The 19,633-nt window shown below is 45.3% G+C and overlaps 1 protein-coding gene across 1 annotated transcript in view; it reads right to left on the reverse strand.

Moving 5' to 3' along the window:
• Positions 1 to 8,699, reverse strand: part of LOC144955813 (integrin alpha-11-like) — a 100,546-nt gene extending 91,847 nt beyond the window's left edge. The window contains 2 exon segments of the mRNA XM_078886005.1: positions 8,500 to 8,593; positions 8,595 to 8,699. Of these exon segments, the coding sequence (XP_078742131.1) occupies positions 8,500 to 8,593; positions 8,595 to 8,699 (199 nt within the window).
• Positions 8,700 to 19,633: the final 10,934 nt, after the last annotated feature.

Genomic DNA, 19,633 nt, shown 5'->3' on the forward strand with positions numbered 1-19,633 from the left:
ATGTCATTTTTTAAACTCTTGATGCAGACTGTCGTGCTCCCGATTTAATGCACGGGGAGGAGGAATTAATGCTTGTTGTTACACTCTATCTGTCTTGGTTTAGGACTTGGGAGTTTCATCCACATACGCTAAGTTTTTCAATCTTACAGCTCTTACGACCGTACTGGACTTTAGGAAACATAAACTGATGACGACGCAACTTTCACGATTTGGCAAGGTTGCAATGCATCATGGGTTTTGCCCATAGTGCCTTGCAGTATGAACCTATTTAATTGTAACCTGTGTTCGTTGAGAGCACTAATTGATAAAAAATAATTATGTAAATTTAGACATCAATGTATCGTGCAACGACTAAGAAAAATGTGTTAACTCAAGCATAAAATAAAGAATGCTGACTTTCATCTTTGCTGCGGGCTTCATCATCGATTTTCTTGCACTAATTGCTGCTTTCACAGATTTCCGAGAGCCCTTTGACCACGCAACTTGCGCGCAAGCACACAACATCCGTGCCTTGGCTCGGACAAGGCTCGGCGGAATTTTGTGCTTCTGCTAATTCTCCTAATGTAATCTCTCGCGAGTTACTGGGCGCCTCCGTCAGACAGACAGGCGTTGCTTTGTTGACAATCCCCCCACGCTCCCATTGATGTCCTTTCAAGCCGCATGCACTTTGGCATTTATTTCCCCCCCCCGCCCCTTTCTTCTCGCTACTTCCTTGGGGGATGCATCAAACAAGCCCATCGTGACTTAAAGCTTTCGTGACTGCAGGAATTCATATTATTTTGGTCTTTCGGTAAAGTCACGTGGATAGGTTAACTGACGGCCCATCAGTCGATGGGCGCCGCGGTGGCGAGATGTTAACTACCTCGCCTGGTAATCAAGGAGGTCGTGGGTTCGACGCCTGTATATTGGGATTTTGCGTGTATCTCTCCCCGTTGGTCACGTGGTTCTTTTCTCCGGGTCCTCCGGTTTTTCCCTCCACATTTAGAATGAACGTGCGTTTAGAGTATTTGTGGCTGCTATAAATGTCCACATGATGATAAGCCAATTGCGTTGGGCTCTCATATGTGGCCTGGTCGCTTTCGAAAAAGAGCGATGTCAAAAGTTTCGTTTAATATTTTTAGTTTAGTCAGCTCCGTCAAGCAGCAACACATTGGACAGGAAATCGCAGGGGGATGCTTCTGCTCTTCCTCGCTCTCTTCAGAGTCCACCCCTGGCTGGTTGACAGCGTGGCCCGAGGGAATGGGGCTGAAAGTAGCCCGTGAGTCCTCCAATTATCACGGTTGGCTACGTACAGTGAGAAAGAAGTTCAACATACTCGAGGCCAAACCAGACATTTTACTGCTCGGTACCACCCGAGATGGTGTACAACCCCCACCGGTGAATTATGTGATAACCATTTGAAAGGAGTGGGTTATCAAGTAATTCACTCGGATTTGCCATATAATTAAACCAGTTAAACTAAAGTATTCCTACCTTAGGTGGTAACCATTTTCCGCTATGGCCCATGGACAAAAGCAGGAGGAGTGAAAGTGCTAATCGCTGAGAGAGGGCCTTTTTTGCTTCCTCGCAAGCCTGAAATCAACAGTTCCATTTGTTGTTCCACGACGACGACCCTTTTTCACACACGGTGATGAGGCCGAGAGGGCGGTGATTATGCCACTCGTACAAGCAGAGAGTCTCTTTTTGTTGTAGCCTAACAAGAACGGGGAGCGCTGATATTAGCGGGCCACCAATTCTTCACAGACTCTCTTAAACACACAGCTGCAAGCAAGCAGCCGCGCCAATGCTCCCCCTGACCGCAGCTATTCACACGGGGACCAGCCCCCCCCCCCATCGCACCGTCCCGCCAAGAAAAAAAAAGGCGAACGGACTCCGTAGCGCCGACCAAAACGCTATTTATTTTGAGACCGAGATGATATTTTAGATCCCGCCGTTTCCTCGGTTTAGCAAATACGACCGTGGATGTGTTACATTTGCATGCTTCCGTTGGTGAGAGGGAAGGGGAGGCGGCACTTTTACAAAACGCCAGCTCAGCGTATCTGCTATATCAACAAACCAAAATGTGGCATTACGCTCCGTGGCCCGCTGCTTTGCTGCAGGCGATATGAAAGCAGAGTCAAGGTTGGAGTTCAAGATGCCAGATATATCCCAGAAATAACACTTACGTTGCCGCCACGTGTGTCTGCAGCTAGCTGGCCCATTTTCCCCTCCCCCTTGTGACGGCTCAGAAGGAAACCTATAAAGAATTGCCAACATTACGACACGTAATTTAAGTCTAGATTTGAAGCTTTCGTGACTGCAAGGAATCATATTCTTAGGTTTTTTCGGTAAAGTCACGCAGGTAAAACATCAAAATCAATGAAAATATAATAAAAACAAAAACAAAAATCACGACATTTCGGAGGCAACACAAGTTTCCGTCATCAGGTGGGACCGTCACAGCCGAATTAGCTGCATCAAGTGAGGCAATGATTCAAGAAGTAATCCCTTATGAGGAAGTTGAAGGGGGGAGGAGAGGGGGGGGGGTCATCAGAATGTGGTAGCCAATGAATGGAACGTATCGGGAGGAAGGGGGGCGGGGCTCAAAGACAGCACGGAGCGCCAAGCACAACGCATCGGGAGGGGGAGGGGGGGGGGAGCGGGGCCAAAACAATGGACGACGGCTTGGACGCGGTTGCCGCTGCACACGCCAACACAATGGACAGAGAGGGGGGAGGGGAGGTCTGATACACATGATAGACAAAAGAACGAAAATGCCCATGCCTACACCAATGCCGGCTGAACAATGAAGAGAGCACTGCCAAAAAACAACTGGGGATGTTAACACTCGGTAAAGTAAAGTAAAATAGTGCCTGTCAGATAAGATGGTCCAAAAAAGTATAATTAAGTCTTTTTTGCGTGGTTGATAACATCTTTCCAATGATTACTAAGTTTGTACCCATCATCACGGTTGAAATTATGTCTGTGTTTGAATTCTGATGCACCTGCGCTGGTTAGACATTGCCTCACCAACACCTATTTTACCTGGAATGGCACCTTCTACAAACAGAATGAGGGTACCCCTATGGGCTCCCCTTTGTCACCAGTTATAGCCAACATGTTCATGGAAAAGTTTGAATCAGACGCCATCCAGACATCTACCCTGCGTCCTTCCCTGTGGAAGAGGTATGTGGATGACACTTTCGTCATCTGGCCACATGGCCTCCCAGCATTGAACCACTTCTTGGACCACATCAATTCTAGACACCCATCCATCAGATTCGCCATGGAAGTGGAGAAAGACGGTAAACTACCATTCTTGGATATTCTGTTTGAGAGGAGGCCTGACGGATCCTTGGGACATTCTGTCTACAGGAAAGCCACCCACACAGATTCCTACTTTAAACCGGATTCCCACCACCACCCATCTCAAAATAATTCTCTCATCAAAACGCTATACCACAGAGCCCATGGCATTTCTGACAAACACCACCTGACCGGTGAATTAAGACATGTACATCGGGCCCTCAGGATGAACGGATACTCTGACCGTACTATCCGCCAAGCTGTCTCTCCCACCACACAGAAACAGCCACTTGAAACTCCGACCAAAACCATCACGTTACCATACATAGCAGGCGTGACCAAAAAGATCTCCAAAATTCTAATCAAACATAAGATCCAAGTCCGATTCAGTACAGTGCATAAAATCCGTGATCTGATTCCATCTGTGAAGGATGTCGTTCCTGACTTACAGTATCCTGGAGTCTACAAATGTAGTTGCATTTGTGGTGATTGCTACATTGGAGAAACGAAACGTCATGTTTCTGATCGTGTCCGCGAGCACAAGTCAGATCTGAAACACGGCAGAAATTATTCTTCTGCCGTTGCCGATCATTGCTACAACTCGGTGGGCTCTCATGAAATTGTCTTTTCCGAGACCAAGGTTCTCTGCAAACCTCCCGGCTACCATCAAAGGTTTGTACACGAAGCCATACAAATATACAAACACAGACATAATTTCAACCGTGATGATGGGTACAAACTTAGTAATCATTGGAAAGATGTTATCAACCACGCAAAAAATACTTAATTACACTTTTTTGGACCATCTTATCTGACAGGCACTATTTTACTTTACTTTACCGAGTGTTAACATCCTCAGTTGTTTTTGGCAGTGCTCTCTTCATTGTTCAGCCGGCATTGGTGTAGGCATGGGCATTTTCGTTCTTTTGTCTATCATGTGTAACAGACCTCCCCTCCCCCCTCTCTGTCCATTGTGTTGGCGTGTGCAGCGGCAACCGCGTCCAAGCCGTCGTCCATTGTTTTGGCCCCCTCCCCCTCCCGATGCGTTGTGCTTGGCGCTCCGTGCTGTCTTTGAGCCCCGCCCCCCTCCCTCCCGATACGTTCCATTCATTGGCTACCACATTCTGATGAACTCCCCCCCCTCTCCTCCCCCCTTCAACTTGCTTATAAGGGATTACTTCTTGAATCATTGCCTCACTTGATGCAGCTAATTCGGCTGTGACGGTCCCACCTGATGACGGAGACTTGTGTTGCCTCCGAAACGTCGTGATTTTGGTTTTTGTTTTTATTTTATTTTCATTGATTTTGATGTTTTACCTGCGTGACTTTACCGGAAAAAACCTAAGAATACGTAATTTAAGGGCATGCCACCATCCCCGCCCAACCCCCTTCCTGCCAGAAATGCGGTTGTTTGGATGCAAGGATTGGCAGTGGCAGTCGGGGCTCTTTATTCCCAAGTGGGTTCGCCTCCAGCACCCAGCAGGTGCTTGTGGGGCCCCTGTCAGCCACAGCGGCACCCGTCAGGTGTCTTGGGTGGTGCCATGATGTATCTTCACCCTTTCACCGTGCACCAAATGGCCCATACTTCCACAAAAGCAAACTGACGAGTGTCAAGAGCTGAGTGCACAGTCAGTAAAGAGAACTTCTTTCAGTCCAGCAGCCCGCTAGGAGACTGGAATATATCAGAGGTTATTGGCTGCCAAGCAATTTACAGCCAGCTTGCCGACCATCGCGGGGCTTATGCAGTCCAAGTGACGTGCTCCTTGAGGCCTCACAGCGTCTCTGTGGTCGAGCGCCTTGGAGGCGGTGGGGGGGGGTTGGTGGACCACGCGCAGATATTGTAACGTGCGTGCGAAGAAAACACCTACTTGCGGAGGTAGGCGATAGTCTGTAGGCGGTGAAGCAACGTCGCCGGTTGCCGACCTGTGTGTGTATTTTTTGTAAACGAATCTTTCTACGCAATCAGCAGATTCTCCGTGGGCCCTCTGGCCTTGCTCACACATACGAGCTGCTTGATAATGTGAACAAGTGTCCCACGTCAGGGCGTTACCGTCAAAGCCTGGAGGGAGTCGTTGAGCCTAACAAAAAAAGGCGCGTTCGGCTCTTCTGCTCACCGTGATATTGCACTGGGCCTTCACCGCAGACACCGCTGTTGGTGGTTCTTTTCACACGAACCTGGTCGATGGATTTGACAGGTGGCTCAAAAAGAAAAGCATGCCGAGTCCGCTATGGGCTCTTTAAGGAGCGCTGCGTTAGGCGCCTGTCTTCGGTTTCAGCAGTCCGTCGTGCCTGCTCCCTCCTGTGCGATGAAACGGTGAAATGTGACCCATTTTATAATCGCTATTCCCAAGAAACAAATCTCGTTCACTTCGAACACAGAGGAACACTTTCACAAGCGAGCGAAGAAAACCATGATGCAATTGTTTTTTGCGTAAGTCAGGCGAGCAAAAAAACAAATTGAAAGCTGCTTTGCCATATTCTTGAACTTCAAAAATGTAGGCTGCTACCATGAGATTAATATCTACAAGACTTTGAAGCAGCACTAATACGAGATGCTTTAACGGCCTGTGAAGGTGGGACCCCATTGCAGCCGATGGCAAATCTGGAGGTAGTTAAAATTTAAAGGGACTACATTTTAGGAAACCCCCCCCCCGCCTGGAATTTTTTTGTAGCGTGCCCCAGTTTTTTTTATGTTGTTGTTGGAAATGGATGACTTTTTACGATACATACTCTTAGGTTTTATCGGTAAAGTCACGTAGGTAAATAAAATTAAAATTAAAATTAATAAACGTAATAATAGAAATAAAATAAAATAATAAATCACGACGATTCGGAGGCAACACAAGTCTCCGTCATCAGGTGGGACGACCGTCACAGCTAGATTTACTCTATCAAGTGACTTTACCGAAAAAACCTAAGAGTATGAATCCTTGCAGTCACGAAAGCTTCAAATCTAGGATCTTTACGATACGCCGGCCGCTCTCCTGCGCTTAGAAAAAGTTTGACTGCGTTGCCTGCAAAGAGTTAAAACGAGCGCGCCATGCCTGCCTATTCAACGCCAGACGGACGCTCAGACACGTGCAGGACTGCTCGCGGCGTCGTGAGCCAAGCAGAGTCGAGGAAACGGCGCAAGAGGAGTTGCTTGGGGTGGGGGGGTTGAGAGCGACGTGCGGAATAGGAGACGGTCGTGGGAGAGCAGGCTCGATTTTAGCGTTTGGTTCGGAGAGAGAGGGAGAGAGAGAGAGAAAAAAGCATTTGTGGCAATAAAAATGAAATCCTTTCTTAAGCTGAAAAGGGGGGAGCCTCCACGTAATGATTCTATAAATTCCTGTCTTTGGGCCTCGTTACGGCTCTTAACTCGACAGCAGATGGCGTGTGCACGTGTGTTCGTTCTTCACGCGCGTCGAGATTGCACACGTACAGCTCGTTTCGATAATCCACTGCTAGATGAGAGCCTCCTACCTACGCTATTCCAGTCGCGGGCACTATTTGATCATATTTGATCACCGGGCTGGTGAAGCCGGGGAACACAACCATTAGAGCATAGTGCAGTATAACAATGGCTAGAAGTGCTTGGGTGTTATAAGCTGTTGCGGGAGCGATGGTGGCAGTCAGAGGGCAGTGCAGTACAATCACAATTTTTGACTAATGATCGGTTGACAACAATTATAAATGTCTTTATTGTCACGAATGTCGTTTTAATATAACAAAAGCTTCGTGAGACATCATAGTGGCATGGTGATTATTAAATAGAACATCTTATCACGGTGATGATGGTGACACAACACAGTAAGTTGTTGTTTCGTTTGTGTAACTCTTTTCCATATATTTTTTTAAACCAGTTATACCCCAAACACGTCATCAGCATTTAGGCCAAGGGTGAGTGTTTTTTTTCATTTTCTGGAATGCCATACAATAGTAGAGAGAGACACGTGCTATTGGGAAAATATTCTAAGCTTTGTCCAGATTTGTCTAAAATCGAAGTTTTGTTTGGTATTACTGGCAACTGGATTACACAAAGGATACGCTGTGAAGATGAGCGGCAATTTCTACCGCTGCCTCTGCGACGCATTATTCTTCCAACTGAAATAATTGCATTTTTTCGTGGATGATTTTTGTTATTTATTAATGCAAACACTGCTGGGCATGATGAGACGAGTTGAACTTGCTTCACATGGAAACTTGGGTGTTGTGTCGGTCGGGGACCCTGAAGATTTAAACCCAGGATCTCAACATTTCTGGCTCAGGCTTCTCTTACACGGACATAGCATTAGCCTCTTGGGCCACTCAGCAGCCACTCTTGAATATTTGTTTTGTCCCCCCCCCTTCACTCCTCCACTATTGAAAGTGCTGAGCAGCACTGCCTTCTCTTCCCCGCGAGATGGCGTCCCACTTGTCAGCTCGCTTCATGCCCCAAGCCGGCTTTCTTCTGTTTACTCCAAGAATTCGGGAATATTTTTAGACGTTGAATTCCCGCCGCATCCTTGTAAGCAAACCTCAACCCGGCATTTGACTTGTTTTTCAGAATAAAATAAATATATATTATGATTCATCGCTTGCGAACGTTTTGATTTTCCATCATTTAAAACACCAACACTTAGGACATTTAACAATACAATTCAGGCGCTGGCCCTGTTATTTTCATGGTAACTTCAATATCTTAAGAGTTTAAGGTTTAAAAGGCACGGTTAAAATGTTAAAAATCAAACAATATGTTAAAAGCATTACAATTTTATTGAAATTTCTCTTTTTGTCTATCAGTAGCCACTAACGCCGATGCCGTTATTGCATTTTATTATGATTATAACATGAAGTTACGAAATTTATTTTGACATTAGGTCACTTTTACTTTGTTTCATTGTTAAATTATTCACGTGCTCTCCTCTTACACACGTGAGATCTACCGACTCTCGCATGTCACAGGAACACATACGTGTCCGAATGTCGGGCCAAGCAAAACGCTTTGTTTACGTTCTCATTTGTCGACAGCTAACTGGATGTCACGCAAAGCTCGTAGTAACTCACAATTAAGCAATGCTTACGTCGGATTATACTGGGGGCTTTTATCTTTTCCTACTTGAACATATTTCACTAATTTGACCCACATTGGAATTAAAGAGCCACGGAGACCCAGATCTGCCATTTGTTTCCACAAGTACACTTTTGAGAAGCGGCCAGAAAAATAAAAGTGCCGATCGCAAAACGTCCCTTTACCTTGCATCATCATCGCCAGCCGAATCGCCACGCTCCCTCCGTGCATCTTCATCGTGGCCGAATCATCCGGTGCCCAACTTCTCCGAGATTTGTCAGGAGTCGCGCGCGGTGGTCTTCCTCGTTCTCGTCTCTGCAGCAGCCGCAATGCTGCGATGTTTACACTGCGCGCCGCCAGACCGGCCTGGATCGGTGCCTCCCATAATACCAGAGAGGAGATGGGGTAGGGGGGGGGCTCTGGTGGCCAATTGCAGCACGCTGCTGCACAGCTGAGGCTTTGCAAACGTCCCTTCCCCGCCAGCCATGTGCTCGAGTTTCCACTCCCTCTCTCGACCGTCCACCAATCCCCAATCACTGCAACAGCAGCAGCAGAAACCCCGTGGCTTCATTCCTAAATCTCCCCGTGCGTCTCAGCCGGCTCCCTCCACTCCACCTTCACCGCCCCACTTACAACCTCCCCCAACTTTGTTTCCACCTCTACAGCAACAGCAACAAGAAATGTCTGAGAAAAACTTCTCCACCTGGCCCACCCCTTCTCTGAGCTTCTCCCTGTCAGCCCGCGACCCCCAGCGTAGCTCTGCAAGAAAGAATCCGGGTGTTATGAAGATATTAGGGATGAAGACTTAGGAGTAAGACATCAATGATGGGGGGGGGGGGGAGAGTTAGGGGATGCACACAAAGAAGGATCGCACGAACACGTGCAAACCTCCAGATGCAGCTGGATTGTCGCAGCTGCGAGGCCGACTGCTTAAGACGAAGGTGTAATCGATAATGCGTCATTCAAATGATGTTATTTTAATCTCCGTCTTTCCGGCGACTTGGTCTCATGCATGGACGGCGGAGGAGCAACGCGTTAAAGTTTCTCCAAACTCGCCCGTCACATTGTAATCGTCGGCGTTTAGGGGGAGGACAGTTGGTGTGGTTTTATTTCTGGGTCAAATGCATGGGTTTCGGCAAACCCTTTATTTGTTGCCGATGTTAACCTTTATTTAAAAAAACAAAACTACATCATTTTCATAAGCTATAATCTATCCATCGCTGGATGAAGGTCTGCCCAAGCTGTCGTCATTTCTCACAGTCCTGTGAAGCAACAATACATCACGCGAGCTGATCTCATGACCGTGTTCCCGTCTTTGGCTGCCACTCTGTCTGAAAAATAAGAATGGGTTATACCCTTTCTGGCAATAAAACAAGTGTTGCGATGTTCAAACAACAAATAGATACCTTTTGGAAGGAATCAAGTTTGCATGAACCACAGTGCTTGTGGTGAACATGCAAACAAACATGTTCTGATAATTTCTGGCCTCTTTGAAACTCACCATTGGAACCTCATTTGCCAGTAAAAAATATGATAATTGTTTTTTTACCCTTCTATCTGGCAACAAAACCGACACCTTTTTTTACTGATTGGCCTATGCTGTGAATCTTCACTGCCGGTCATGATGTAATCTTTTCCTGCGACGTGTCCTGCCCAGGCCCATTTGCTGTCAATAAACTTGCCAGCCTTAAATAAATGTTTTACGATATTTCAGTAGCAATATATAAACGAGGTAGAATGTGGTGTCACACCTGTGATGTCATGATCATATGGAGAAGGGTTTATTCATTACAATTATTTTTTGTGGACTCTGGAAGCGCTCGCCCTAATAAAATCCAATTTGACGTTGCCTCCAAGAAGTGAAAGCCCCTCAAAGGAGAACACTGCTGTGCAATCTCGACAACAACATCAACAACATCAACAAGCAAACTCAGAAACAAGAGCATCGGCCAACAAAGGTTAACCACTAACAAAGCTTGGCTTATTAGACGTGCATATTTACAAAGTATGGCCACGGATCCATTTGCAGAAGTAATTCGTGAAAGCTAACCTAACCCACATGACACTGCTGCGACATATAATTTAGTTGGTCCACAGCAGCTCCATCGAGATTGTTTGCTTTTAATAATAATAATAATAAAGCCTGCTTTATATTTAATATCATAGAGACTTGACAATGCACTCTCCTGAGCCAGCCTACGTCTACGTTCCATCTGCCCACGTTCACTTTCCATATGGCTGGGTTTTAACATAAAGGAAAAAAATTGTAAAAACAGGAATGAATTAAAGGGAAAAAATGGCACGTTCTTCGGGCTGCCAGATATTATGTCCGGCTGGCAGCCTGCCACATTCGCAGTAGCCACTGTGCCAATGGTGGGAGGGGGAGCAGGGGGTGGAGTGAGGAAGGGTGGTGGGTTGTGAGTGCCGGGTTGTGTACTTGGATTCCGTGTGCCGGGGTTCGAGATGTTATGGTGGGCTGTCTGGCCATAGCGCGGTGGTTGAAACACAGCAAACGGTGACAACGTTGACAACTGCCACGACATGCTGACTTCTTCAGGCACTACTGTATTGCGCTACCAACAGCTTGTATATGATATCTGTAACAGCCATAAGTGTGTTGCCTTTGACTGAATTTACACGCATTTACTCTAACCCACCCGTGCATACGACTCCGAATATTCATTTACACTGGAGGAATACGATGAGCTATAAAGCTCTTCGTATGTCACAGATGCCGTCACAGATGTCCAGTTGTCACACGTGTCCATTAGAATCTGCGACCTCTCCTTAACCTTGAGCAAACTCTGACCCCTGCCATCTTCGGTGACCGTGGCCCTTGCAACTCTGCCAAACCTCTGGCGGTCCCTAACATCGGACAAATCATGACATCCAGCTGACCTTCAACAGCATCTATTGCATCCTGTGATGAAACTGGGTTTGCTCAGTAGAGTGCATAACCCACTCTTTACCTTATAATTAAAATAAAAGTTTGGGGGGGGGGCAGGGGGATATTTACAGACACATTTCTAGGAAGGCTCCCTTGGGGGTCGTGGGCTTAGTGTGCGTCTTGCTGGGGCGACAAGGCAGACCCTTGTGCGTTTTTCTGTGTTTCTAGGAAACTAAACCTCAAAAAAGCTACGAGGAGTAAAATAATTTAAAGGGCTGTAAGGTAGGTAGGTGTAACAGATCGGCTGATTGGGAGAGAAAGCAAACGAAGTGCGGGGTATGCATGGTTCAGCCTCGAAAGAACGTAAAGCTTCACACAGGACGGCTTTGTAATGTTTAAAGTAGCAACGCTCTCCAACCCATGGCTGGTCGTGAGGTCTATACATGTTGCAACTCTGACTGCTATTTCATTGGTTTTCCGTTTATTGGCGAATCTTACAGGTAACTCGAGAAAGGACACACTAAAAGCATATGTCACGACCCCTATGTATACGAGCTCTCTCATCCCCAGAGAGATTTCAAGGGTTCACAAGTCAACCGCAGCATTCGCGTGAATATGCTAAGAGACGTCAAGTGAAATGACCCGTATAACTCGAGGGTAAAACAAAAATTGTTTACACGATTACATTTATGTGCAGCACTTCATTCATCGCTTCTGTTATTTACCAGGTCAGAGTACATTAAAACGAAACGTTTTTTTTTTGTAAAAAGAGACCTGGATTACAGGTTATTATTGTCTTTTATTTTTGAGCTGTTTTTGATATCCATATTGCTTCACCTTTGAATTGTTCAAATAACTTGTTTTCTCCACGTGCTTTTATGAGATATTCGTTGTTATTTTAACCATAAACAGCCCTGGCCGCGCGTTTGCGTGGGATACACGGCCGGCGTGCTGGTGGGGAGAGCGGAGGGGTGGACGTGACGTCAGCACGCACGTACCTGCCTCACCGCTGTGGGATACGGGTGACGTCACCACGCAGATGTACGCGATGACGTCGCCACCGCACACTTTGCCCCACCCGCCGAGCCAGCCAGCAACACTTTTTTTGTTTTTAATGTAGCCCTGTACTGCATATATGTGTAGCAATTGTAAATGTTGTCTTGTTTGTTTCGTTTCAAAAAATAAATTGCAAAGCGCCCCTTTGCTCGAGACTCATTTTTGGCCGTCCTCGTCGTTTCAAGGTTCGGTGGTGGAAATTCCATGTTCTTATGGCGGGGGGGGGGGGGTCAGTCTGTCTATAAGATGAGCAGTGCGTGTGTTCCTATTCATCAGAATGTGCTCAATTCACCCACCCCAGGAATGGGGGGGCCACTGCCACTTGCCAATGAAGGAGTAGCGCTGATCTTGACCAGAACGTTGAGCTCACTCAATGCTGCCAACCGGGGAGCTGTGCAAGTTACCACCCGAATTTACAAAACATTATTTTCAACATTTATTATTGCAGCCCACAGTAAATGATATTCAGAGCAATAACACATTGTCGTAATTTTCTGTGTGCCAATGAAAGAGTCTCAAGTCTCATTTTAAGGGGAGTCTTGCTCTCGTTTGTTTGGCTATAACATCTATATAGAGTGTGCAAGCGTAGGACACTAATAATATGCAATGAAAGATCATACACGTCCTTTTCCGAACTGTATCTTTTATACAGCGCCTGAGTGCCCATCAGGTTGGCATCTCATGCACATTTAGAAGAATAATCGATATTTCATAGCCAGGTAATTGCCCATTTAGATTAATGGTCGATACATCTCCAGCACGCCTGGCGTTAACGCCACTCGTGGTCTCCGAAGCACGTTCGTAAAAAAACCGAGTACAGAAAATTCCAGCCCTTGGAGGACGGCCGCCCTGGCGGCCAGTGCCTTAAATGCGTGCAAGTGTGTATGTTGAACTTCTTTCGCACCGTACGCGGCCAGCCGTGCTCATCGGAGGACCGTTCCTCTCGAGCGGAAGGGACGATGCCATAAATGGACTCCGGGCTCTCGCGACGGCCGGGGTCGTTCGCGATTACCAAGAACGTTACGCAGAGTGGGGGGGGGGGGTGCGGAAATAAACATTGAAATGTAGCTTATTTGTGAGGGGAGAACAAAAATACGCGCTTTGATTTCCTTTGTGTGTGGAAGAGTGTAACCTGAGCACTGGCGGCAAAAGGAATTTGGTGGAAGGGGTTTTGGGTGCGAAAACGAGTCGAGGCGATGTCCGGCGGCGGAGTCTGTGAGAGTGGCGCGAGTGAGCGATACCTTCAGGCTGACGATGTGCCAACCATAATTGTACATTAATTTCCACTGCCACTTTGAAGTTGTCCGCGAATTCCGCAGTTAATTGGTAAACATACACGAACTGAAACCCATCATCTTCAGCAGCGTCGTCGTATGCCGTTCTGTTCAACTCACTGCTGGATGAAGGCCTCCCTCGAGCTGTCACCATTTCTCACGGTCCTAAGATCTAACAATCCATCTAGCACTGGCACACGAGCTGATATCATTGCTGCACCTTCCTCTTCAGCGAGTTCCCTCACTTGGCTACCACTCTGTCGAAAGTCTTGGCCACCGGTCATCATCCCTATGTATCCAGGGCTTGTCCTGCCCAAGCACACTTGCTCACCTAAAATTGCCAGCCCTAAATCTATATATATTTTAAATAAGATTTCAGTTGAATTATAACTTCACGGTTCGATATTTTTACGGATTTGCATTGGTTCGGCCGATTAATTTTCGATTGTATTTTTACGTGTACAGTTGGTATAAGCCAGTGTGCCCAGGGAAAATTTCACAAATGTTAACTCGGACTCCACAGAGATAGAGGCTGAAAGAAAATGTTTTGTAGTGCTGCCCACCTATATGCACAATCTAGTTGCTCATCAAGTAATATATCATATTTAAATCATGGCTCTCATCCCTTTATGATCCACCAACCTTGGTTAAAGTCATTCTCTGTATAATAACGGTTATGCTTGAGTTATGAGCCCTATATTCCTTGAAGCCATGTCTTGCGCGTCATGTGGCCTCATGAAACAATTTCAAGATCCTGGCCTGGACCTTGCCAATGTAAAACCTTTTCCCTGACAATGACTTTACTATTCAAAATGTTAAGACCTTTACTTGATGCATCAAGGCCTTGGGCGAAAAGGTCATAAACCAAACCAATAATTTAATGTTTACGCTTTGACAGAACCGCCACTAGATTACGGCACTGCAGCATATGATGATTTACCGTTGGTTTAGATCCTCAGTCTTTGTAAATCTTTACCTGAGCAACCCCCAGCCATTAGAATTGGAAGCTCAGTCTTGGCCTTAGGATCAGTGGTCAGTGGCATAACATTCCTGAAGGTGAACATTTATTTTAGTTTACAATGAATCCATTGTAAACAAATGGATTGTATAATTTCAGATGTTGTATGTAACCAACCACAGGCATTTACCTCAGCAATCCCAGTCATGGCCATTGGATCCCCCGCCTTGGCCTAAAAATCACGAGTTTAGACCTAGTACACAAAATCTGGGCAGTCGTCCGATATCTACTTATTAAAAAAATGCTTATTTATAAGAGTTAGAGGATAACATTGGAAGCAAATACTCAAGCGAAATTGCATGTATTTATTGACTTCCTAAACAATAGCGCCAACTTGCCAAGTTTTTTTCCCACTTTTTTTTTATCAAGGTTTGTTTTTGTCGTTCCAGCCAGGATCCTGTGCCACGTGCAGCATTGAGAACTTCACTGAAGCTGACGGGCCTGACCCCTCGCCGTTCTGAAATCACTCAAATCCTGGTGGGGTTTTCTTTTAGACAAAGGCAGTTAGTTTTGTCTTCCAATTTCTCCAGGCCGAAAATGACTGCCACAGTCTCGGAACATGTTTTTTTCTCTCCCATTTTGATGACTCTGGTCACTCTTGCAAATGAGACGATCCTGGCCTCGTGAGTTCTTACCTGGTTAAACAAAGTAAACGCGAAAATTTAACTGGAACTCGCGTGCAGGCACACGTTTAGTAGCACATAGGCAGGCGCTAAACTCGGCTCTTTGACTTCTATCTCGCCGTAACGGTGACCTTTCCGCTGGCAACAAGAGAATCCGAAATCCACATTCGTAAGCCTCCAACCATGCATCCTCATTGCCAGTGCCACAATTGTTTGTGGTTTAAAAGCTTTTACAAACAGCATCGCAAGGGTATTTAAATGGATATGAAGCCACTCCCCAGAGCACATCAACGGGGCCACTTACTCCGACTAAAAATTGCGAAATGAAATAGGATATACATTATTTAGCCGCCTAATTTGTCAAGGGCGCTGACACTCCTGACTTTTTCTCCTCGGCTTGAACCTCCATTGAATTATCCAGAAGCTCATTGCCCGTGAGCACTGCCGAGTGCACGAGTGGTGCTGAGAATGTCACTGTAAGGGTGAGGCACTTCTAGCGAATATCCCACGTTCAGTACGTCAATGTCGACGCCTCGTCAACACTGCGCTGTGGATGAATTGTGGGCAATTCACCAAACATCGTAGCATATCCGCCGCCTCGATTACGAATTACTTACATTGTGAAGGAATGCTTTCTCACAGAGACCCACCTTTTTGACCCGTTTTCCTCCGTCCGTCGTTTTTGACATCTTAACCCCGCTCAATTCAAGAGGCTCGTAGGCTCACACGTGCCACCCTGAACCCCAGTTTCTGTTGCTGGCCCGCTTTTGTGTTGAAAGGCTGAGCGCATCTCCTCGGCAGCTGCGATGAATATAGATAATTTCCAATCGTGCCATGGACATGAACCTACATCACCGTCATTACTGTACGGGTTTTCAAACGCACTTAATGGTGCACAATCCATAGTCCAAGGGCCAGCTCGGTAGATTCCACATTCCCATGGCATGCCCAGTTTGTTCAAAGAATGACGACTGCAGAGTTGACACACGAAACACATTATTAATGCTAGGGGCACTATGAGCGAAAGTCTTAAGAGTGGTGCTATTATAATATCGTAATACAAAATATATAGTTCTTTCATTTATTTGAATGGCAATTGCTTTAAGAGGTTACAGTATATGCAAATACAACAAATGAGAAAATGTTCAGTGGACACCGACGGATTGTGATGATGATATGCAAAGAATGGTTGATTGAAGAGGGAGGCCAAACGTAGCGGTGTTGTGATGTGTTTTTTCCTCACAGTGCCCTGTTAATTATGAATGCGGGCGGGAGAGGTTGGGAGGATGTCAGGGAGCTGCGGAGTAAGGATGCGTCGGTTGCTTTTCCTTCGAGTGCGCAATTTCAACCCCATTCATCATTCAGCGTGGCAGCGACATGATTAAAGTTTAATTTCGGAGATGGGAAAATGTTATGCAGCGATGCGTTGGCGAACGTGCAACGCACATCCTCATCACCTTTCTTGTGGACCCATCTGCGTACGAGCTCGTGCTTGCTTTATATCGAGGATGTACTCGAATACAGTAATTCACTTGCTGTTGAATTCGGCAACACGGCAGATATTTTGAGATATTATAATTTGGTGGAATAGCTGTACAAAAATACTCATATTTCAACTCAAGCGCACCCATGTGAATATTTATTATTTTGTATATCGTGTAAAATCTCAATTTACACATTCTCACATTAGCGTTAGGCGGTACACAAAACCGTTTGTGAGATATTCCACGTTCATTTGGTCAGTGGCGCCTGGCGTGATTAGGGTATAGCTTTTATTTGTTTTCAAGTTTTACAAAAACAAATCCTGTAGTTACAACAACAACAAAAATAACGTTTCAAAATGTAAAACAAGCAGCTAATTTGAGTAGTTTTCTGAAAGGGAGTTCACTTTGTAAGGCAACTCAAAATGTATTTATTAAATGAGCACGTGGGTGGTGGTGGTGGTGCACAGGTACAAATAAAGAAATAAAACATCACCGCATTTTTCAATCGCACAGCCTCATTGACAAAAATATATAGTTTCGGCTGACGTTTCGTGCAATTACCTTGTTCAGTGCAGAAAGAGATATAGTACAGCAGAGAGATTAACTACGACCTCCTACAACCGTTGTTCTCTCTGCCCCCCCCCCCCCCCGAAGAAGACTCATAGCCTGAAACAACAGCCTTTTAAAATGTTGTTTTAATTTCCCTATGGCTTCAATATTCTATCCGTCAACAATTTCAGGGGGCTCTTTCCTGGTCATAATTTATGTTGATTTGTCATGCGCATATATTTTTGTATCTTTTTTTGTATTAACGACCTGCATGAAACATAATAACCACGTCACACGTTCAGTCCATAACACTCTGAGTGTGTAGCTCCACCTAGTGGCAAAAGTTGTGCATTGCAGACAAACAACGTATTTGTGGGTCCACAGACGATGCCGTATAACCCCCTCGTCTACCACTGGGTGACGTCGCAATAACCAGACCCCATCGCTTTGGTGACTAAAACTCGTATATACACATATAATCACAGACTTAAACATTCTCTCTGCTGCAGACAAACTATAAACAACAAAGGTCCAAATATAGATATAAAGCTTTCGTGACTGCAGGGATTCATATTCTTGGTTCTTTCGGTAAAGTCACGTGGAAGGGAAATAATAAAATAATAAAAAATATTAAACAATACAATTCTCACGACGTTTCGACTGCAACACAAGCACCTGATGACGATTGCTTGTGTTGCAGTCGAAACGTCGTGAGAATGTTATTGTTTTATATTTTTATTATTTTATTATGTTCCTTTTATGTGACTTTACCGAAAGAACCAAGAATAGCATAACTGTTGTTGATGATGATGATCATGATAATAAACTTTCATAAAAGGTAAAACATCACATCGCAACTTATGAACTTGAGAAAGGTCCTGTTAAAAAGTTAATGAAACGCGTTTAATTTGGTCTTTCAAGTTACCTTGATCACCCTTGTGTAGCTGCAATGGCATACCAGAGTGCATACCGATGTGCAAATACTCCATTACCAACAACACCAATAAAAAACTGGCTACTGCTGCCACTACTTATACTCCTGATGACGATTGCTTGTTTTGCGATCGAAACGTCGTGATATTTTTCTAATTTAGTATTTCTGTCTACGTGACTTTACCGAAATACCCAAAGAATATGAATTGCTACAGTCACGAAAGCTTTAAGTCCAAATTTACTACTTATACTGTATTACTCATCCAACATTATCTTAGCTGCTCTGGATATCATCCCTGTTCCAAATCGACTGCAAGATAATTATCAATATGTTGAATCTATCAATTACAGTATACAATTTTCAATGTTTTCCATTCGTCATGTTATTGCCTGAAAGGACACTCACGGAACTCAAGTCAGAAGAGCACCATCTATTCTCATGGGAGGATTGTATTCTAGTGGTTTTATTATTTCACGTAAAGCATTTTGAGATGCTGCAGACTTTTAAGTGCGCTATATATGCAAATCCTTAATCTTAATTTCCTCAAATTATAAACTGTCTGCGAGTGTTTTATTGCAGCAATAACACGATTAGCTTCTTCCTGGCGTCCATCCCAAGTGCTCCTAGGGGTGAGGCTTGTCTTTTTCCGTTCTGTTTTAGCGATTGCCACAGACACAAACATTGTCCGTCAAGAAATAATAATCACTTGAGATGCTTGCAGGTTCTCTTGAATAGCAATAACGATACAAACGCATGCAACATTTTGGTTTGTGTCCAGGCTTCATTTCTCATTGAATAGTATCCATGTCGCTGGTGTAGGCTGCAGTGACGAGTGCTCATAGCCATAGCCACGGGTATACTGGATGTGGTGTGCCGGGAGCGAAAATATGTAATGGATCGTCACTGACCTGGAAAGGCCCAGCTGAAATGAAGTTCCGGTTTGTGTGCACGATTATTGTACATATTCTCTGTACGACATCGCCTTAGCATTTTCTTTGCAACCACGTGTTAATGTGAGGGGAAAGGAGAAGTGTCACTGGCACTGAAATATCTGTTTCCAGGGCGCTGTGTCCAAGAGGGGTGAATGAATTTCTTCATGGTGCCAAATAACCCCATTCAGTGCCGCTCATACGATCACACCTGCCCCTCTCCACGATACAATTTCAGCTGTTCGGATAACAATCGGGCACATGTCAAGTTTCATTTATTAGGTATGGCCCTGTGAGCCATGTGGCTCTTGAGTCGGGTGCAACCGCAACAAACAAAATATGAACAGAGAACATCTTAAAGCGACGACGCGCAACAGAAACATCCTGGACAAACCAGCAAATCTTCCAGAAAAAAACACCGTATTACTACGCTGTGTGCAAAAATCCCCAGACTTACTGAGTTCGCGTCTCCCATCTTCTTGCTCTATTTGCCTCGGTGCAGTTTGCCGTTCTCTGTGTGCTCTGTGTGTGATGCCCCTCTGTGTGTTCCCTCGCTGTGTGTTTT

The sequence above is a fragment of the Lampetra fluviatilis genome, chromosome 3 (genome assembly GCF_964198595.1).
Source record: "Lampetra fluviatilis chromosome 3, kcLamFluv1.1, whole genome shotgun sequence".
Classification (NCBI taxonomy): domain Eukaryota; kingdom Metazoa; phylum Chordata; class Hyperoartia; order Petromyzontiformes; family Petromyzontidae; genus Lampetra; species Lampetra fluviatilis.